The 23,504-nt window shown below is 45.4% G+C and overlaps 1 protein-coding gene across 1 annotated transcript in view; it reads left to right on the top strand.

Annotated features, from left to right (window-relative positions):
* The first annotated feature begins 1,101 nt into the window (after positions 1–1,101).
* SERINC1 (serine incorporator 1) overlaps positions 1,102–23,504 on the top strand; it is a 197,430-nt gene continuing 175,027 nt past the window's right edge. The window contains exon 1 of the mRNA XM_085611269.1: positions 1,102–1,307. Within this exon, the coding sequence (XP_085467395.1) occupies positions 1,269–1,307 (39 nt within the window). The 5' untranslated portion in view covers positions 1,102–1,268. The remainder of the gene's footprint in view (positions 1,308–23,504) is intronic.

Genomic DNA, 23,504 nt, shown 5'->3' on the forward strand with positions numbered 1-23,504 from the left:
CGAACATTCGTGACAAGAATTTTCAATTCTATTAAGGACACGGAGGCGAGGAGTTTCCCACCCATAATTCAGTACTGTGATGTCTGCTTTGACTTGTTTATATACTGCAATGTATATTTATGCTGTTTTTTACCCTTCCCTTATGATATATCTCTTCCTGGGAGTATGAAATTCCAGCTTTATCTTTTAATTTCAGGTTCTGATCTCAAGTAAAGTTTCCTGACTTTCACCTTTGAAGACAATATTTGTCGTCTCCAAGAGGATGCTGTTTCGTTGCAGCTGACTTCAAGTTTATTGTTGCTGCCCGTTGGCCTGTGGATTTCCTTATGAAGCATGGATTCTTCTTCTTTCCAGTTGTTGCCAGATATCAGACTGTTTATTCTGGGACTTAATTGTTATTTCACACAAAGAAAGAGGATGTAGTATTCTCTTATGCTCCTTATATAGGGGTCTACTCTATGGTTGTCATGTGATACTCACTAGGGTTTATGGGTATTGTAGTGTGTACTTTTGTTTTTACTTTTCTAATTGACTGCTGAGAATTTTCAGTAAAGAAAATGAGAAGCATAATCCTCGCCTCCGTTTCCTTAATAGAATTGAAAATTCTTGTCACGAATGTTCGCAAATTTTGAATTGTATTAAACACCTCTCTTAACGGGTGATATCTGATGTACTAGGGTGAAATATTGCCAATGCTTCAAGTAATACACTTATTTCAAATTTGAATGCCTGCTATCATATTTTAACATGTTTCTTGCACAATTTGGATGCCAAACAGATGGCTCGGTTCGTGCACGGGATCTTTAGAGCCTTCGCTTGGCTCTCCCTGCTAATTTGTTGGCTTCTTTCCAAATTATGCAGCTTAAATTTTTATGCAATGTTATTAAGCGGATTGTGACAAATTCTGTTTTTTAAAATATAAGACATGGAGAATAAAACGTCAACAAACATGGCGTTTAACAATGGCAGAAGTATATACAGCGATCACTCGAGCACTCTACAATCGTAGCATCTTATTGTTTATTTATGTCCTGGGCATGCGCTGCTTTGCCTGGAAAAAAAGAGTGACGCACGCAAAAGAATTCTGGTAGGTACATACATGATAAGCGGAAGTGACGTCCTGCGAGGGGGGTGGCGAACTGACATTACGGGAAATCGAAAGCTAAGGGAAATAGTAAACAGCAGGGGCTGCGAGCTGTGGGAGAGAGTACCCGTGGGAGCTGAGACCTTAGGACGGAATCACAAGGCGTTTCCGGAGCAGCAGCACGATGGGGGCGGCGTTGGGACTATGCTCGGCCGCCAGCTGGGTAAGAAGGGTGCTCGGTAAAGCGACGGGTGGCCTATAAAGGGTGCTGCATTGACGCAACTCTGTCTCACCCATGCAACGACCTAGCCAGTGGTATCCATTCTCTCATCTTGTGTTTAGACACGCGCATGTGACTTCAGGTTTCCTGTGTCGGTCGGCAAGCAGAGCTGTATAATAAGTGTTTGTTTTGTTTTTGTTCCTGAAAAGGCGGGGCCTGATGACTGCATCGGAGTGTCACGAAGACACTGCAGGACAGCTGCGGCTTGCGCGGCCTTGTGAACATCAGTTAACGACTCCGTGGTCGCAGTGACAAAGCAGTTGCCACATGAGAGCCAAGTCAGCTGCCCGTTTCAGCTGAGCAAGAGCCCCCGCAGGCGGATCTTGCCGTCTGCCGTGATAATTATTTAATATTGTATGTTTTCTGGCTCCCCCACCAGTACTATGACTCTTGCCCTGAAGTGAGCTTGCACAGCAGTGGCACCTTGAGCTGTTGGGCTGTAACTTGTTTACTCTGTTCAGCTGCCAAGGCCGAACCCGCAATATTACCGTCGCTCTGTCCTCATTATAGGCGGTTCCTATTCAGGATCGGACTGGGATTGAAAATAGGTCCGGGCATCAAAATAAAACTGGCCCCGTTAGCTATTCAGATGGCTAAAAAGTGCCCCTCCCCGTTTGCAAATCTGGGCACTTTTGAACTTTAAAAGATATGCTGTATAAGTAGGGTGACCAACTGGCATCAGGCCCGGTTCCAGAGTTTGGGATCTGGGAGGGCCATGGAGAAGCATGGGTGGGCTAGAGTCTCCCAGGTGTCTGAGAGCTGGGTCTGGGTATGCTGGGTGGTCTTATGCGGATGTGTGCTGCATACCATACATACTGCCAGATTCGATCTTATAGGTTTCAACTGTGTATTTCCAGATGTGTAAACCTATGGGCTTGATGATCTCCTCCCCTCGCTCTACCTCAACATCCTTTTTCTCCTGATTTCACTGCCCCATTCACCTAAACCTCTGCTTCCTCCTAACCTACTCTTTTCACCTCATGCTAGTTTCTTTCCAACATATCCACCTGTTTCCCTACTGTGCCTTATTCTTTCTTCATTTCACCTCATATTGCTCTCACCTCAACCTCCTCTCACCTCAACCTCCTCTCTTTCCGCCTCACCCGAGAATCACTCTCTCCTGACTTCGACATCCTTCTACTGTACATCATCTTACTCTCACTTCACTGCCCTCTTCCATTTCCACCTCAACCTTCTCTCTCCTTATCCCCTTATCTCTCCCCCTCACTCTTCTCTTTTCCTCATTGTCATTTCTTCCTAGCCCTTTTCTTGCTTCTTCACCCCATCACACTTCCTCTCACTTCTCTCTTTGACACACCTTCTCTCTCTCACATCCTCCTTTTTTCTTTTTCTTTTCTCACTATGCCCCTCTGGCTCAACTTCCACCCTATGACCCCCCTTGTCTCTCTGCTTCACCCTCCCCTCTCTTCACCTCACCCGTCTAGCTCTTCACCTCACCCTGTACTCCCTGCCTCACCCGCTTCTGTCAGGCTCACCTTCACTGCTGCGGCCTATGGAGTCATGATTTTGTGTAGGATGAGGGGAGAGTATGAGTTTGTGTGGGTGCATGAGTGCATGAGGTGACTTTGGCGTCTCTGTGTGCCTCTCTCTGGGTGCATGAGAGAGGCACACAGAGAAGCCGAAGTCACCAAAAAGCATGTTTTCGGTGATCCGCTCCACAAATTGGATCCGAAACAAAAAATTCTGGTTATATATCCAGTCTTTGGGTGTATCACCACTAAAGTGACTTTTAAAAAGAGGTGCTACTACAGAAGAGGAAAACCACATACCATTGAAGAAGAGAACTGTCGGGGCAAATCCTTCCCCTCCTTCTCTTCCTTCTCAACCCCAAACTATACCTCTGCCAACTACACCTGAGCACTCACCACCACTCACACCTGACAATCAGGGTGATAGGGATAATAATGATGATGATCAGCCTGGAGACGTGTGGGATGACTACAATAATGATATTCTCCTACTGACAATGACACGGACATATACCAGGCCCTCTCCGCCAGATGACAGTGTAGGATTTGTCAATTTGTTAAGTAGAGCTGCTGCTTACCATGGAGTCCCTCTACACAGAGAATTCCTTGAAGAGGACTTCCTTTTCGAAACACTACACAAAAGTGTACACACATGTTGCCCATGTTAAAAGGCATGACCAGACATGTAGAGGACATTTTTAAGGATCCTGTTAGGGCACGTATCCTTACTCCAAAGTTGGATTAAAAAAATACAAGCCTGCCCCATCAGATCCAGTCTACATAAAAGGTCAACTGCCATTAGATTCACTAGTAGTTTGTAATGCACAGAAAAGGGCAAACTACTGGAGACGCACCACCACCTGATAGAGTATAAACTCCTTGATGCTTCCTCTCGAGCCTGCATCCTTCGAGCCCCTAACTCTCCTCATTGACAAAGACACTGGTGCCCATATGGTTTCTAAGCTTTACAAGGCATGTGCAGCGCTGGTTCCATGTGAGGATGGCCGATTGAGAGCGGCTTGGGAGGCAGACTTGGGTAGGCCGATTACAGATGAACAATGGACCGCTTGTTGCAAAGTCACTAACGCGATATCACTCAATAGTCGACATAAGCTCCTCCATTACAAATTTCTACGCCGCTGCTACATGACCCCTGATAGGCTCCACGCCATTGACCCCGCGCGCCCACACACATGCTGGAAAGGCGCTGCACCACACGCTGACTTTGCGCACCTGTCCTGGACATGCCCCAGACTGCAACCATACTGGACGCAGATACACGAGATCCTTGGCATTATGTTGGGGCTCACGCTGGTTCCCACTCCGGAGGTGGCTTTATTGGGCTACACAGTAAATTTCCCCAAGAATGTTCGCAGGCTTGCCTCCCTGTGCCTGCTACTCGCCAAGCGAGAGGTGGCAAAACATTGGGGCGGTAGAACGGCCCCCACGGCCGGGACGTGGCTCACGTCTATGGCTTATTGCAGCACTAATAGTGAGATCTAGCCAGTCTCCTCCCCACAGTGGCGCGTCCCAAAGATATCGGGCCCCTACAAGTCTTATATCGCTACCCTCCCGAGCTCTTCCCCCACCGCGCTCCAGTTCCGGAATAGTGCCTACGGGAGTAGGGTAGTTCTGGTCTTCCTCCCTGTTGGGTGTTGGGGGGCTGTATTCTCTCGGTGTGGGCTGAATTGGGGGTTGTGGGCCGATGATGGGGGTGACCGCTGAGCATGCTTGGTGGGTCCTGACTGCGTCCTTTTCCTTTAATGGGCACAGGCGGATGAGACTGGTGGGCTCTAGATTGGGGTCTTTCTCTGGTTCGATGCCTTGATAATGTGTTGCTTTTTGTATACGAGGGGGGAGTGTAATGTTGTATCTCCGTACTTGCTATTAACTGTCTGCACAGCCGATATTTTCATATTGTTATGTTTTCCAAAACTAAATAAAGCTTTAAAAAAAACAAAAAAAAAAACTCCTTGATGCTTCAGGGAAAAGGATAGCCTCCCAGGCTGCTAACTTCTGGCGTATTTCCAATACACAGGTCAGGGGTGTGAAATTTAATAAAATATCTACTTGTCGATGGGGCAGGTTGCTTCATAAATCTACTTGTCATGTAACAAAATCCCATTGTCCTTTTTGTGCCATGTAATGCGGCGATAAATTATGGCAGCAATCTCATTATATATAAGAGCTCTGAAATATCCTCTCTGATTATGCCAGGGCTCCTTCCATAGTAGGGTTTGATTACTAGCAATTCCCTTATGTTGCCACGTTTCCGCAGACCTACATACTGGGGATGAAGGTAGTGGTTGGCAACAGTTCCAGGGTTGGATTGCCCATTTGAGTCTGTGCAAACCTAACTTGAATGTTGTAAGGGTTTTCCCTAACTCTTCTCTAATCCTTTTCCCATACTGAGAAAGGTTGGACATTTACTCCTGACAATGTCAAACATAAAACTTCTTCCAGGGTTGGGATACTATTTCTTGGCCTACTTGTGTAAAGTCTTGTGAATTCACAAAAGGAGAATTTCTGTACTTAATACGAGCATAGGTGCACTTTTCAGACTTTATTTAAAAATTGTTCCCCTAATCAGGTCTGGCGTTAACCACGACCTTTTGTGTTTATTAATATTCTGTCTGTCTCTCTCTATCAACTAGCTTCACTGTGAATGACAGCTTTCTGTTCTTTCACAAGGAGCATATCAACACACAGTCGTTTTATTCAGTGCCAGAAACTACTGTGGCAATGTGTGCTTTTTGAGAACAAAAGAATTTCTGTTTTTGCCAATGTTTGTTATAATGGTGAGGGCCCCCCAACTCCCAAACCAATAAGGTTTTACAAAAACCATGCCAAAACAAGTCATGCATTAACAAAACCAAAAGGCTGACCAACAATTTCAGACCTACTGGCTTTACCAATGCTTGTTTATTTTTGTTTCCCATAATCTTATTAAACTGGTTACACTGATTTTCCATTATATATATTTTGGGGAAATACTAGCATACAGCAACACATTATTACTAAATGATGTTGCAAAGAAATGGTACCAAAAATGTTACAGTAGTTTTGCGACATGTTTTTGCATTTTTTTAGTGAACATTTTATTTTGAAAGCAAAGAATTATCAATCTTGCTTTCAAACTTCTGCAAATATTTGTATCTAATCGGAGAGCATTCTGGGAGTAGTATACTTGGCCTCATATTGCTCAACATTGAAAACGTGTGCAAACGTTTTTATCCTGGAACATCCGTTAGTAGTGCAATCCGAGCTTACAACATTTACTTAAAGCACTCACCCTAATAATAAAGGCTTTGCATTAATGAACCATAAATACAAGTTTGAACAGCATTAACACATGGACATAAATATGACCTTAACTGCAGCCAATGCTTTTACCTGATCTATAATATGGTACTGTAAACTGGCAGCCAAAGGGTTTGTGCTGTAGGGGGTTGGGCATTCTTGTCCCAAGGACAAAATACACAAGAAAAATTGTTGCCCTTGACCCCAAACAATATGTCCCGGGCTATAGGAATTCAACATCCCTGCAGGTATTGCTAGCACGCTATGACTGCGTACACTGGGATGAAATGGAGCAACACATCCAGTTTCTCCCTCAAGAACACAAATCAAAAGCGCAAGACCTGGATCGTAGGCCTGAAGCCATGTTTTGCAGACCCACTTTGTGGATTGCACAATAGGTGCTGCAGTCCACAAGTGCAATTTACCTGACATTTAACTTCCAGCCCTAGGTGGACTTTCTAGACAATAAAGTAGGGACTTATAGGCAATTTAAATGGGTCAATTAGGAGTAAGCCAATTTATCCACGTTTAAAAGGAGATCACATGCACTTTATTCCTGCTTAGCAGGGGTAAGGTGTACAGAGTTAAAAAACCAGCAAAATAGTTTTCTGACAAAAGTGCCAACATTTGAAGTGATCATGCAGAAAAGGCAGATTTCAACATCGTCACATTTTTTTTCTTCCAGAAATTGGAGGGTGAGTAGCAAGGATTGACCTTGTGAAGCCACAGATTGTAGAAAGATCTCCACAGCAAGTGCATTTTCCCAGTATATTATCTTATCAGTTTAGAACCCGAGGGATACAGCTGCACTATAATTCAGACCATCGGAATTATGCAGAGGAGGACCAAACTATATATCTGGGTTGATTAAGCTATGCAGCGCAATGTGGGGTTGTTTTTCTTTATCATTGTGTCATTTTTTTACATGTTAACACTGCGTGGAGCAAAGTTTAATCTCATTAGTACCAGTTTAAAACACAACTACAGCAATGAGTAACTAAAAGATGACCAGTAAGTAAACCTTTATAAAGGGGCATCCACTGTGCAGAAACTTGTCATTGCGTTTTTAGTAGCGTTTGATCTGCTTATGATAGCTTTTTGTTAAAATCTGCAAATTATGCAGCGATGACGTATTATGTCACAAATGTGACAAATCCATAATTAGGCATAAAATGCTGCATCTGCAGAATTCATAATTGTAGTGGCCCTGACTGTAAGACATTTGAGTCTATTTATGTGACAAAATGAGAGAAAAGTTGTTGGGTGAGAATAAATGCAGTCACCTGTGCCCCAAAGTGTAGTGTCTTTTCTTTAAGTTTCTTAGGAATAACGTCACAGCAGAAAGAAAATATAACAGACCACTGCAAAGACATATATCTTGAATGAATGCTCAGTTTCACTTACTTCCCTTGCAATGGCAAAATTCTTCATATTGTTCCTGTCAAAAAACTGATTCTATCTCTTAATTACTGGGAACTTGTGGTCTTGATATAGTGGGGGTGTCTCAGGTACCTCTTCAGTTTATACGTGCACATTAATAGCAGCCACCCTCCTGTGACCTCTCCCCAGGCACTTAAAGTAGCCCTAGACATTAGCGTTATAGATTAAAGCTGTACAATTACACTTTGATTGCAAGTCTGGAGGTCCGTGTGATTTTTTTTATTTATTTAACAAAAAGAACAGAAGATGTTGTCTGCTTGAGCATGGGCCTTGCGTGGTCCATGGTGCTATCTTGAGTGGGCCTGGCCCACCCTCTAGAACCGGGCCCGACTGGCATGGGTGCAGAGGAGGTTGCGCAAAATAACATAAGTAAATTGACTACCAACACAAGCACAAGTCAAAATAAGTTTATATTAGTTTGAGAGAACCTTGCACTTTATCTGTTGTGTGCCTGAGTGAGACTTAAATACCTGCGTTTGCATATTGGATGCACCTGGGTAACATGCGCCAAAATGAAACCTCCACCCACCCCAGAGCTTGGCTCCTGGTAAGGTGAAAGGAGCCCATAAACAAAAGCAGTTTGCCATGCACCGGGCTCTGGTAGGAGGAGGCCCAGCACATGCTGTCACTTTCCCATTATCATTCTGTATGTGATAATTAGGTGGACACACAGAATGATAATGGGCCGATAGCAGCCTGTGCCAGGTCGGAAAGGGGCTGCTGCAGGCCACTGATCACAGCAGGAGCCAAGCTGGCCCCTGCAGTGAGAGTTATAGGACTCTCAGACTGCTTGCAGGGGGCAGCTCGCTCTAACGTCAGAAATTACGGACCAAGGCATCCGTGAAAGAATTGTTAACGGACAAGAGGCCCAAATTACAGGCAGTCCGTGAAATTTACGGACGGTTGGTCACCCTGTGTATAAGTGTTTCGCGAGAGGACTGCGTGGATTTCAGCATGCTGCTGCAGTCCATGTTTGTTTTAATATGAGAGACATCAACCTTAAAACCGGCCTAACAGACCATAACACAGGACCACAAACAGCCTAAGAACCGTCTCACACATTATAATGTCAGACTAGCTCTCCGGGTACTGCCTGATTGCCGCTATATGCAGGGCTGGCCTTGGGCATGGGTGAGCTGGGCCCATATTCCGCAGGGTCGCAGCAGGGAGATTCCTGACTTAATGTCATGTAAACAGCCTGTCCCACTTGGTCTTAATCGCTTCCCATTAAAGACTTTATAATCAGCCCCTAATGTAACTAAGCGCAATTGTTCGCACCCCATTAACCTCCCATCTTCCTCACACTTCACAACAAACAGTAATTTTCCCGGTCAATCGGATTTAGGGCCGACCCGGAGGCCAGTCAAAACCTTTTCAGATTTACTTATTCTCTCTGCTCCAAAATCATACCTGTCATTTGTTCTTAGGTTTTGATGGTCCTATTGCCACCTTAACCCTTTTTCTGTTTTTTTGATAAGGGAAGCCTTTTGTTGCAAATCTTTAAATGTATAACCCAGTTAATACATATTTGTAGGGTTTCTTTTGACCTCATTTATTTGTCAAGTGGCATACATTAAAACTTTGACATCATGAGAAAGAAAATACTGAAAGACAAACATGCTGGTATTGATTAAAAATAAATAAAAACTATTCAGCATAAATAATGCCGTCACAGGAAGTAGCGTCATAACCCTATTTAGTATCTCACTTTAATGGGAACAAGTCTCTATTTCATTCCAATCTGAAGTACAGCATTTGCCGTACTATATAGACAAGTAAGCATACAATATGAATGTGAGTTCACATATAAACCAAACTTTGTCTCTTGATTCTTGATTTTAGAGTCGTCCAGAAAACGATTTGTAGGACACATTTGATGTGGGTAACCCTCTTACCATGAAAGACAAGGTTTTGTTTGGGAGAGCAAATTGGCTGAAAGATGTTGTTAGTAGCCCAATCTGTCACATACAGTCCCTTAAAATCCTGATGTCAGTGATGCCACAATGTGACATTCAAGTGTGCTCTGCCTACTGGAGGACCATGATTGCTTTGAATCTCAGCAGAATGTCCACTCTATCCGTGATGAGATGGTGTAATTTGTTGGTGTATCCCTTTGAAGGGAATTGGGTCAGGCCAGTTATTGAGTCCTTTATTAGGGTCAGTTGATGGCTACTTGTTAGGAATGTTATGGTTCATCAATAATTCTCCTCACAAGAGCACACTTGGATTTATAATATTGAGGTCTATGAGTATTTTGATATTTCCCTATTGGTTCTTGATGGAGCTAACACTATTTAGGTTGAGCATAGGCAGCGCATGCGCTGTCTCTTTGAGACCTGCAGTATCCACTCTGTGGGCTTACAGTCCGCCCATTGCCTTTTCATTTGTCCCTTTGATTGTCCATCAAAAATGCTTGCTTGCTAGTGGTTAATCCCTCCTTTTTGTGTTTTGTTTCCTCCCACGGAGCACAGCCCAATTACTGGTATCTTTACACTTCTGTGTTCGTTTTAGGGGACTATTTTGTCCTGATCGTGTTTGACCAGCCCTCCCAGAGTGCTCGTGTTTTCTCACACGCTCCAAGAGCGCAGTTAAAGAGGCCTATAAATCTTGTTCTTCTCCAATTACTTTGACTTCAAAGTGAGAGGATTTCACAGTGTGGCTTGCCTGTCCCCCAAACCCCTGCCGCTTCGTGGTGTGAGCAGTCCCCTCACCCTCATCGCTTCTTGTTTTAGTTATTGTCGCTTGCCTCAACCAGCTTCTGACACACCCTCGGCTCTTTCTCTTTGCCATAAAGAGACACATGCCGACTAGCACATCTGTAGCATAAGCCCCGGACTGCCTCTGTCTGTGAGATGTCATAGTCTGCACGCCATAGCTGCGTGTAAATTGCAGGGCTGAAGCCACTTTCCCTCCAGACCAATGATCGAGGTAGGCCATTGTATGCTTCTCTTAACCACCACACCCTCCGGCTCTCCATCACTCCTGTACCACGTACTTCTAAGCACTCGTTGCTGCACAGCGTCGTCTTTCCTGTGTGACTGTCCCTCACCTGTATTGCTGTCTCTGCAGAGACCACATACAAATAACACCACCCACTCTCTCATCACACACACACACACACATACACACTCCACAGCAGAAGACTCACAAAACACATCACTGATAGAAGACCACACACAAACATACAAGCACACAAACTTGCGCATCACTCTTCCGGGTGCATGCACGCACATATCCCTGCTGGAGGCACAGGAACAGCAATGCATGAGGCGCACACTCCTCTGCAGGATGCACTAGCGCTGCTTCCAGAGGCAGCTCAGGGGACAACACCAGCTTTAGGGGGCAGCCCGTAGTATCAGCTCGGGGGTGTCGACTTTAACTAGGTGGCAGCACTGAAATCAGCTCTGTGGGCTATCTCACCGCAACTGAGAGTGATTGTTAAAAGGTGGGAATTCTGCCACCTACTACGGGGTGCACCGCACTGCTCTCTGTGCTGCTGCACGTTGTGTTGCAGTCCATATCGTTTGTCTTCTATCAGCGTGTGCCTCGGTCATTCGGATACCGGGACTCCTAGGCCTTAGCCATGCAGCTGTCTGTTAGTGCCCTACTGCCTCTGCCTGTATTTGTTGTGTTGCTCTCTGTGTGTTTCCTGCAGCTGTCTGTATGTGCCTTGCTGATATCTGTATTTGTTGTGTTGCTCTCTGTGTGTGATCTGCTGCTATCTATATTTGTTGTGTTGCACTCTGTGTGTGAGTTGCCTGTATCTGTATTTGTTGTATTGCTCTCTGTAGGAGAGTAGGGTCTGCTGTCCTATGGTCACCCCAAATTTTTGCTTTTTGCTTCACTGGTTTTTGACATATTGAGGCTGTGGGCCTGCTAATCACACCCCCAGCCTGCTGTTCTCTCTACTAAATTTACACTATGCACCCTAGGTGCATAACCAATTGGAAGTGGATCACCCTGTGAGCCCCTGTACCAGTGTACACTAGGTACCTAGGGCATTGGTGTATCTAAGGCCTACCAGGGGCTGAAGCATGTATTGTGCCACCCCTGGCCTGGCCTAACAAATTTGACACAACTGGCTGATCACTCAGCTGGGGTAAGTTGGTGTAACCACTTCTTACTTAGGTGTAGTATACCTATACCTAACCTTAAATGGGACACATGTTAACCTATAAGTCACTCCTATGGCAGGCCTTGACAATCCTGAAGGCAGAGTGATTGGTTCCATGTGAGATGGTGCTCTGGCATGAGCTGAGCCTGTCTGCAGTGGTCGGAACAACTTCCATCTACTGTTTCTAGATATCGTCATACCATATACTCTTAAGTGCATTATGAACCTCGCGGTTAAATGCTATCTTTGGTTTGGCTTTATCAAAACATGTCGAGTAAGGTGTCATACGAATTGGAATACTAACCCCTCGCCAATTCTGGCGACGGGGTTAGCATTCCACCCTTCTAGAGGGACACGACATGTACAGTACCTGAAACCCGGGTAAAATCAGACATAGCCTCAGCTCCACAAAATGGATGCTGCCACCACAGACACAAGTCTTCCCTCCTGCTGCTGGGAGTCCTTCCAGCTTGGGAGGTGTGGACAAAGGGTTTCCTGCCAGGGGAGGTGCGAGCACCACCCCAGACAGGATTTTGTGTATTGGTCAGGTAGGGCTTGAAAGAAACCAGACATGCCTGAGGCTCACAAGGAGCCTCGGTGCATATGCCAGTTCAAACCGGTCCTGGGGCACACCAGCCCCGGACCTGGGGCGAGCTGGACAAAGGATTGGGGGTGTAACCACCCCCCTTCCTGGTCCCACCCTTAGGGAGGGACCTAGCAGGTAGTCCGGCCCCTAGAATCCGCTTAAAGGTAGGAGCTGTGTCCTAAGACTTCAGACATCCTGGAATCAACTTAACAACAAGAAGAAGACAGGAACTTCGACGCTCTGCTGCACAGAGGACTGAAGGAAATCTCCCCTATGGTCAGGGAGTGACCATCTTGCTAACGCAAGCACCAACCAGCTATTGAACGTCTGCTTTGCCGCCGCCTCCTGCCGGAGCCCGAGCCCCGAGCCCGACAAGACCTGGACCTCCAGACCTCTCACCGCCCGATCCACAGTCCCTGCAAAGAAGGAACCCGTGGAGGCACCGAGACACGTGGAGCCAGCCATCTTGGAAGACCGACGACAAGCTGCAAGCGCAACGACAGAGGCTCCCTCCAAGTTGTGCTTTGGGTCCTGAGAAGCCCAACCATCGAGCAGCATCTGCACCAAAGGTGAGCCCTCCAGCATCTCCACGATCTGCGTGGGGCCCCTCTGCACTTTGCATCTCGACGCGCCTGCCAGGTCCCTGGCCCGTTGGCTAGTGGCCATTTTGGCGACTAAACTTGAAATCAACGACGCTGGTCTGGTTGCTCCAGACTGGCCCTAGCTGCTCTCCAAAAGAGCAGCCCCTCTGACCTTGCTGGTCAGAACAATCCGCTTTCTTGAACTTCCACGACTCCTGTCTTTGCCAAGGCTTGTTTGCTTCTTTCGAGTCGCCGACACCGCCGACAGCGAGAGCCTGCGCGGGACAGCTCGTGACTCGACTCCTGGACGTCGTCGACCTTCAGGGACCACGTGGCTGCGGAGACGAGCTACACCTCTTTGCCTGTTTGCACCCGACATCGCCTGGTACCTACCTGGTGCCACGCCGGTCACTGGCTAGTGACTGTGAACACTGTCCCCTCTGCTTTCAGGTCTTCTACAACTCCGATCCACCCTTGGATCCAACGCAGCTCTTCTAGACCGACCGCCTGCAGCATCTTTGTCATCAGGCTCCATTGAATCGATAGAAGAAACCCGACGCACTTCGAGACCTATGCACCCGCTTCCTGTGGGTGAGGTAAAGCTGGCACTCCGGTGCCCAAGTGTAGAGAATCATCTCTAGTGTCTGTGATTCGAATCTTGAGATCGTAGTCCATCCAGAAGACCCTTTCTGCAGTAACTTTTTAACTTTTACGCACCCATTGAAAACCTATGGGAGCACGCGTGTGACTTTCCGCACTGCACACGTGACCCGTGGACCTCCTTGTCACTAACTGAAGTTAGCTCCTTGTAGGCCCAGCGATTCTAGAGGCCCTAGGCCTTTTCCCTTTCCTGTTCGTGGTACTTATACCACTATTTTAGTATATGGTTTGAGGGGCCACCAGGGCCCATCCATATAAAGTGCAACTTCTGTATATTATAACATTGTCTTGTTTAACGATTTGTGCTCCTGTGCTCATAAAGAGTCTAGGGGATACTTTGAGAAATAAATACATATATATTTTCAATATATATCTGTGTGGTGTCCTTTCATTGGTATAAAGGGGGGTTACATTTGGTAAAACAGCCTGCTTAACACGCTTTAACGAGTTTAGCCTCAAAGACTGCTTAGCCTACGCTACCACTAGGGCAGCTAGTCCGAAAAGGTTGACTTACAACCACACCATAAGGGTTGCTTGGCATGGTACAAGGTGGTCACTTTAACTAGTGAACATCATATACCAGGCCAACTTCTCACACTCTCTCTGTGTAACCTGCTGCTATCTGTATGTGTCCTGCTGGTGTCTGCATGTGCCCTTCTGTTGTCTTTATTTGTTATGTTGTTCTCTGTGTGTGCATGATATCTGTCTGTATGTGTCCTGCTGCTCTCTGAATCTGCTGTGTTGCTCTCTGTATGTGCCCTAATGTTGTCTACATTTGCCTTGCTGCCATATATTTTTGCTGTGCTACTCTGTTTGTGCCCTGCAGCTGTCTATATTTTTTGGGTGTATGTTCCCTGTTGCTGACAGTACGTGCCCTGTTGACTGTAGTTTTTGTGTTGCTGTCTCTATGAAACCTGCTGCTACCTTTTTAGGTCTCGCCTGAGCCAGCGCATGCGCTGCTCTGCGAGACATTTAGTATACGGGTTTTCAAAGTGCTACCAGAACTCGCTGGCCTAACGCTTGCGTTCACGCGAGCGTGCACACGCGCAGCTGCCTCCCTTCCAGCGCGATCACTGCTGCGTGCGCACCACTCGCATGCTTACCACAGAGTGCGTGATCGCGATCACTTTCGCTTTGATCGCGATCACTTTCGCTTTCACGGCCTCGCTGCCATTACTTTTATGGCCGCGCGGCCACTGCTTGTTATCAATTGGCCTCCGATGGTTCTGACAAAGTGGATGGGACACAAGCTATTCGACCATGGGAATGTATCCCGCTTTTTATTTCAGTCATGGGTTTTGATTAACAAAGCCCGATAAAGACACCCTTCAGCTTCCGGAGTTGACAAGGATAAAAAGTGACCACACCCTGCCGCTTGCACGAGGTGCCTACTTAATAATAAGATAATGCCCATTCCACACTAGAGTGGCTCCTCAGTCCTCTAAACATAAAAGACAGGAAGATTACTAATCACAGGGTGAAAAGACACACAAGGCACTTCCGAATGCATATCATTTCCGCTTCATATTTCATTTATCTTTGAAACTTCATAGCCACAGCATGGGCCCTTGGAAACCTGTGGTGCTCTCATGCCAGGGGGCGCTGTTTAGAGGGAGAGCAGTGAGTGCAGAGATCAATGGATTTCCAGGAGAAACTTCCCGGTTCCACACTTTCGAGGCCTCTGGCAAACGACTAAGAAAACAAGCATTGGCAAAGCCAATAGGTCTCGCCTTTGGGACCTTATAAGTGTTCAGCCATGCAACAGTTGATGTTGTTGCACCAAGGATATTTTGCTGCATAACTAAATACTTATAAGACCCAAAGGCGAGACCTATTGGCTATGCCAATGCTTGTTTGTATTGTGTTACTGTCTGTATGTTCTCTGCTGTTGTCTGTGTGCACCCTGCTGCTGCCTGTATTTGTCTTGCTACTGCCTGTAGTGTCCTGCTGCTAACTGTATTTGTTGTGTTGCTGTCTGTGTTGGTCCCACTGGTATTGATCTCATTTTGATGTTATGCTGTCTGCATGTCCCTTGATGCTGTCTGTGTGAGATCAGCTGCTGCTTGTATCTGCCCTGCTGCTGTCTTAATCTGCCTGGTTTGGTCAGCCCTGGTGTTACTCGTGTCTGGCTCGATGCTGCCTCCATGGGGTCTGAGCACTCTTTGCTGTATATATCTGCCCTACAGCTTTCTTACATGGCTTTTGGACAGCCTACGGCCGTCTTGCATCAGGGTTGCATCACTTTTTTTTTTTTTTTATTTTTTTTTTTTAACGCAGCCTGACATAAAATGGATTTTGGGATTTTCTAAACCATGTAAAGCTCAATTTACGGGGTTTAGTGAAAACAAAATGTACCTGCTTAGTAGGGGAAAAAAGTACCACATGCATAGCTCTGCCTTAAATTACCTTGCATCGGGGAGGCATTCCATCAGTGGAGCATGGGCGTTCCTTTTCGTCCACCCATGGATTTTGGCGCAAACCCAGATTTACTAGAGTTTGTAAACCTGGCTTTGTGCAAAAATGGTGCTCCTACGCGAGGCTAGCGTAGCAAAGGGAAATATCTTTATTTCTCCTTGTCGTCTCTTTGTATATGTGCTGCATTTTGCAGCACACATTCAAAGAGGAATAAAAGTGTCTAAAATAGTTTTTGTGCAGGAAGGATTCCCTTCCTGCACAAAAACTATTCTGACCACAACGCAGACACCCTTGCATCATGGTGCAAGGGTGCCTGCATTGTCGCCATGCTCCCACAAGTGCACCCGTGCAAGTAGACCACAGAAGTGTGACATACCTTTTGTAAATCTGTCACATTTCTGCTCTCTTCCTTTCGTGCAGCAAGTTCCGGTTCTTCATGACATTGATTAGGGTAGGCCATTGTACGTTTCTCTCAAACCCCGCACCCTCCGGCTCCCCGTCACTCTTGTACCATGATCTTTTGTCCACCCAGCGCTATTTTATTGTCAAAAACACCAACCATCTACTATGCACCCACACTATTCTAAGCAAAGAAAAAAAACACTCTTGCAAAGGTGAGACCTATTGGCTTTGCCAATGCTTGTTTATTATTATGGAAAAAGGGGAATTATTGCATTAGGTGCTGATATGTAATGTTAGAGGTTTTATTATTTCAAACAATGCAGAATATGTTTCTTTCCCACTGACTAGTCTTCAAAACTGCATACTCCAAATTGTCATGTGGGGCCAAATGTGCTTGCTGGGATTGACTTTCATCATTTTTTTAAAGTAGATAATGCTGAAGCAGCATCTGCGCTCGTATTGTGAAATTGATTTTTCTTTCCATGAGGACGATTACTTTGATTGCAGCACTGATGTTTGTTTCTCTTTTCGGCAGCACCCTACCACTTTAAATAACCGGTTTCAGAACATAAAAAAATCTAAGTATGACGCACACGACTGAGCTCTCTACACTGTCCCTGCACCCGTGTAGCATGCTGAAAAACAAGGCACTGACTCAAGCCCAGCCATCGCCTGTTTTGTGGGATCTCCAGGTTTTAAGTCCGCTTACTTGTGAAAAGCTTGTTTCTGGTTCCTATCCCTGTACTGCGAGGGCTGGCTCAAACTGGATGTAGAATAGCCCTTTTTTTTATGTGGCTTTAATATGAATGTTTAATTTTTCATCTCCGTTTATTTTTAGGTCTCGCCTAGCGTTGCAGCGCGAATGCGCTGCTATCGCTTTGCGAGGCATGCAGTATATACTGTAGTGTGGAAGCTCCGCCCACTCTCTGCCCATTGGCTTTTGTCTTAAATGCTGCCTTCCGATTAGTTTGAGGCTTGTTATTCCCTCCTCATTCATCATTTGTATCCTTCCACGGCTATTGGCCCCTTTACTCCTAACACTATTTTCTTCCGTCTCCTCACCCCACCGCCCACTCCCTAAGTCTGTGACTTCTCACCCTCCCCCAACCGACCCCCACTCCCGTTCATGTTTTCTTGCCTGCCGGCACTTCCGTTTTTACCTTTATTATTGCCACCTTGAAATATGCGAGTTCATGATGCGTGCTGTACAAAAACGTCTCGTGTTTAAGGAACTAGATTTTAATGTTACTATAGTAAGACTCTAGGCAACATTCTGGGTATGCATGGCAACTAACGCCTCTTAGTTCACAAATGGCATTGTTGTCGGGCGGGAGGAGCGGCAGCGTTTTAACTCGTGCTTGAAACGAGCACTTTTAATAACTTACTCTCAATTCAGTGTTATAATCTTGTGTACTGAGGTGACGCGCTAAAGAAATGCACTTTTTTGAATTCTGAAGAGACATTATAGCACATTTACATCATGTTTACTGTATGATTAACATGCCGATTGTGGTAAATATTCAAATTACCTGTACTATTTTTATGCGGTAAAGTCTAGTAAGAATAACTCAGTCAAAATAAGAGGCAGAATCCGTGGTATTAGAGGTTCTGGAAAGGGCTTTATTCCTTACAAAGGAATCATAGTTCGAACTAGGCAATCTTATTCCATCACCACGAAGGTTCAGGAAGGGATAGGCAATACATTATTGACAAGTAATAATATATATATGAAAAGCATTGCATTAAGACAGATGCAGGAGGCGTGACAGCTGATAATACAGATAAGAATACACATACGTAATGAAAATAGGCGTAAATACAGGCGTATACTAGAAACGTCATTTAAAATGATGTCACAAGTGGGTGGATCCATAAGAGAATCCTGCAGTGTCAGCAGAAATATTTGGCAGAGATGCGCGCGCAGCCGCATGACGTGTGATTGACGTGCATCTAGAGGGTGAAGGGGAATTTGACATTTAGCTCTACATGTGGAGACAAAAGTCTGGGGGGTCAGGTCAACCTAATTCCAAATCGTATCGAATATCTTTGTTTAAGGAACTGTGTTATCCAGAAGGAAAGGTTTCTCGGACGGAATCTATTCTATACTGACTGTTAGTGCATGTACAAGCGTCTATGTGTCTACATGAGATGCGAGGGGGCAGGAATCTTCCATGGTAACAGGGGCTATGAATTACTTGCATAAAGACAGCGAGGCCAAGCTCTTTGCTCGGTAGCTGGAAGGATGTTTACCTAAACTACTAGACAGGAATGCATTGAATGAGGAGCGGAGCAGATAACTTGAAGGCTGAATACAGTTTTTTTGGCAGGCAACAGGCCGCGTCAGGCACCGTTAGCCGCGCAGGGAGTAGGACAAAGTTCATGGATACGGATGCAGGTCCAGGCTGGAGCATTTCAGAGGCAGAAGCAGGAAATGGCTTGATGACAGAATTCAGGGCCTACTCGCCTGAACTGTAAAACTAGAAAAGTGAACCATATAAAGTCGGTGGCCAATCATACTTAGGAATGGAATATTTGACCCATTCATGGCGGATCTGAAAGAGGACATGTTGACGTTGGACGCACATGTATTTGCGTCTTCATAGCTGGAACTGGAGGGAACATACATGTACTTGTAGCATGTACATGGAGTCGTTGGGGTCTAAGATAGGGGACACAATTGACCATAAAAATTCATATTTCCTCATTCCCTCCTTGTCCCCTACGGACCCTTCTGAAATATCCATCTTCATCAATCCATCAATCTGTTCATATAGCATCATTTGTTCTTCTTTCTTCTTCCGGGATCTTGAGTGAAAATTCGAAGGCGGGATACACGATGTGGCACACAGACCACAAATCGCTGGCCCACATTGTAGACACAAGCAGCAACTGAATAGAATGAGTAAACCAATACCTAGGAAGGATAGGATCCTCCATCCCCAGGCTGACAACACGCTCCAGAACCAACCGGACCAAGTCCAGGTGCCTGGATTCTGGTGTATCTGGCTTACGATCTTATGAAGTCGAGTTATGGCTTTATATACTGACGGCGCGTTTTCTGGTATGAAAACACAGCAACTTGATCCGATGACCCTACAAGCTCCGCCCCTATCGGCCAAGATGACGTCAAGGACAAGACGATTTTGAAGAACAACAATCCGCATCGCAGACTGCTCTTCTGTTAAGTTGCCTAAGGCGGAAGTAGTTTCATTCACTACTGCTTCAAGGGTTCTAGTTAATCTACGTATCAACTTACTATTAGTGACTGTACCTATGTAGGGAAAGAAACCTTTATTGAAATCTGTGTATTGCTCCCATGCTGTTTCGGTGTAGTCGACAATCGGGAGATCTCTCTGCTGTCTATTGTGTACTAAATGGGTATTCCTATGGTAATCAGGCGGGGCTAGGAAAACAGGTGGCAGAAGGAATGCAATGTAACAGGTACCATCCCAATCTAGGGGTAGGCGTATGTATGCGGTGTGACCACAGATGAAGTAGGAATGACGAGAAGCTCTAAACGTAGATTTGCCTTTATCACTGAATTCTATTACAGTGGTACATTTGCTATGGCCCATGTGAATTGAACCATTCTTTCTTACACATAATTCGCCTCTAACTGGAAATACTGACATAGCGGGCAAGATTGGTGTAGCTTCGGATTCAACATTCAGGATCATGAGATTAAGTGTAAAGTTACCTAATCCATATACTTCGTTTTCTAGATCAGTTCCGGTTCTTTTGGGAAGTCCCTCCTTGTTAGGGTAGCAGACTTTAAGTAAAACTAGGTTCAGGTTTCCCCAAACCCAGTTGTCTTGATAAACTACTGAATTTGAATCTAGGGAATTAATCAAACTAAACCATGCTCCACAGGAGCCATTGTGGGTGAATGGATACGGAAAGAGAGGTAGAACTCCCTTGTATTTCTGATAGGGGGGGAGTCGGCCACATATCCAACAATTTGTAGCATTGCTGGTCTGATGAGAATGATGTAACATACTAATGAATGTGTTGTTGCGCAGCGCAAATCTATAGGACAACTCATGCGGGGGTAGTTCGCTAAAAGAATGTTCGGCAGTAACATTGAAAGCATGCTTGGAAATAGGGTAATACATGTGTAATAACATACTAATAATGATAATCAGAAGACTTAGAAAAAACATAATTAACAATGTCACTATGCAGTGACTACGAAGTGATTTACAGTACGCATATTTTTTTAGCTGTTTCTGTCTATTTCTCTCTCTATTTCGGTCTAGAGGATACATGTCAGAGACAAATTCAACCGATTCACCTTGGAGAGGACTTAAACAATCAAATTGTCTGACTTGCTAGACCTTAGTTTCAGTTTATAGTTTTCTTTTTCAGTTCTGTCAACCAGGGGGAGTTTTGAGTCAGTCTGTGAGGGAATGCAGGGCGGATAATTCAAGTCGGATGATAGTCCATGAAATTTTTTGATATGGCTCGAGTGCAACCACCCTTTACGTCCCTCAATCTTCACAGCTGTCCTTGTGGTCAATAAGACGAGTTTAGGCGACTGCCAGCGAGGCTCCAGCGGGTTCCTTCTGTCGAATTTCCTTATCAGTACCAGGTCTCCCGGAACCACGTCATGGGGCTTCACCTCAGTGTTATCGGGAAAAGCTGCAGCTACCTGTGAACGACAAGATTGTAGTGCAGACATCAAGGAAGCCAGATAATCTGTCCGCATATTACAATCAACATCAGTTATTTTACGGGGTATAGGCGTCCCCCACATATTTGGTGGTCTACCGAAGATCACCTCATACGGGGATAGCCCTGTTCGAGAGTGTGCTACCATTCTCATGTAAAAGAGCGCAACTGGTAAAGCTACTATCCAGTCAACACCTTTCTCTCTACATACTTTGGACAGTCTAATTTTCAAAGTTTGATTATGCCGCTCCACGAGACCTGCTGCCTCGGGATGTCGGACACAGTGGAATTTCCATTGATAGCCTAACAAAAGTGAAACATGTTTCATTAGCTCGGATGAGAACGGTTGGCCATTATCTGAGTACACGACACGGGGCAAACCATACCGTGGGAAGAATTCTCGAACTAACTGTTTGGCAGTAGTCGGGGCAGTGTAATCTGAGACGGGATACGCCTCTGTCCATCGGGAAAGAGCGCATACAACTACGAGAACATATTTGAATCCTCGACATCGTTCCATCTGGATATAATCCATCTGGAGGACTTCAAAAGGGTGATCGGGGGGTTGAAATCCACCCTGGTCTACAGGTACGCTTTTTCCTGGATTGAACTGACAACAAATCATGCAGGTACGTACTTTCTGTTTAGCTGCTGCTCGCAAGTGTTTATTGAACCAAATGTGTTGAATACTGTCTAGCATAGCTTTCTCTCCTAGGTGCGCTGGGCTATGTATTGTGTTAATGATGACTTGAACCATTGAGTCGGGGAGAAACCATATAGATTTTCCCTTTGTCATCCATCCTTGATCCGTTTGGATCCCTCCTAATTCAGTCCATCTCTTTATTTCTTCTGGTGTAGCATGTGTCTGTATGTCAATTACATCAAGGGCGGGATCCTTAACTGTCATGCAGCGTGTTGGTGTCGGAACTATTGTCTTTGTCGTATCAGTTGTATGAGTCTGATTCTGAGCCGTCTGTTTAGCTGTTCTGTCAGCTAGGTCGTTACCCTGAGAAATAATGTCAGTCACTTTTGTATGGGCTTTACACTTCATAATCGATATTGCAGTTGGTAGATGTATTGCATCTAACAGAGCTTGAATAAGGGGACCGTGCTGGATGTGGGCACCGTGAGAAGTTAAATAACCTCTCTCTCGCCAAAGCACGCCGAAGTCATGGACGACTCCAAATGCATAACGTGAATCTGTGTATACGTTGACTTTCTTATTTTTGGCTTGAATACAGGCTTGTGTCAGAGCGATGAGCTCTGCTGCTTGAGCTGACAAGGTATCGATACAATTTGTTTCAATAACTTCAGTGTCTGTTGTGACTGCATAAGCGGCCACTAACTCTCCTGTACTTGTTCTCATGCATGAACCATCTACATACAATGTCAGGTCTGGATCTGATAATGGAATATCTGTCAAGTCTTGTCTGGGTTTCGTCGTAATAGTAATGACTTCAATACAATCATGTGCCAATGGGTCTGTTCCACTTACTGGCAAAAGTGTGGCAGGATTTAATGTGCTACAACGTCTGATTTCTATGTGTGGCTGGAACAATGTTAATTCATAACCCGTCAGTCTTGCTATGGTCAAGTGTTGTGTTTGGGTCCGGTTCAAGAGAACCTCTACTGCATGTGGTACTTGTACTGTCAATTGATGTCCTAACACTATGGCATCGCTTTGTCGGATTGCTAAAGCTGTTGCTGCGACTGATTTCAGGCACGCAGGAAGAGCCTGAGCTACGGGATCTAATGTACTGGAAAAATAAGCACATGGCTTATGTGATCCTGCTTGTTCCTGCGTGAGTACTGACAAAGCAGTACCTTCTCGTTCTGTAACAAAAAGTGTAAAACGTTTTCTGTAACATGGTGTTGCTAAAACAGGTGCTTGACATAAAGCTTTCTTTAAACTTTCAAAAGCTTGCGTATGTTCCTGAGTCCAAGGGAGGACAGTTGATGTCGCTGCCTCCTGTGTTGTCAACTGAATGAGTGGTTTTGCTAGAAATGCATATTGAGGGATCCACTGCCTACAGTACGAAGTGAGGCCTATGAATGCCCGCACCTCCTTTTGTGTCTTGGGTATCGGCATGTTAACAATTAACTGGATACGGTCGGGTGTAAGCTGTCTTCCCCCCTTGGACAGCAAGTGCCCAAGGTACACAACTTGCTGGACACAGAATTGCAGCTTTGAAGGGGACACCTTGTGCCCCTTGTCGGCTAGGAAATGTAAAACCGTCAGTGATGCTTTTTCACATTCAGGTTCGCTTCGGGCGGTGATCAGCAGATCATCGACGTATTGAAGCAAGGCAGTGTTAACTGGCATGTGGATACTGTCAAGTTCTCTTTTCAGTGCTTGGCTATAGATGCTGGGGCTTTCTGTGAATCCTTGAGGTGGGCGTGTGAATTTAAAACTTCGTCCATTTAAACTAAATCCGAACAAATATTGGCTTTCCGGATCTATTGGGACACTAAAGAAAGCGTTCT

Source organism: Triturus cristatus, chromosome 6 (assembly GCF_964204655.1).
Source record: "Triturus cristatus chromosome 6, aTriCri1.1, whole genome shotgun sequence".
Taxonomy (NCBI): domain Eukaryota; kingdom Metazoa; phylum Chordata; class Amphibia; order Caudata; family Salamandridae; genus Triturus; species Triturus cristatus.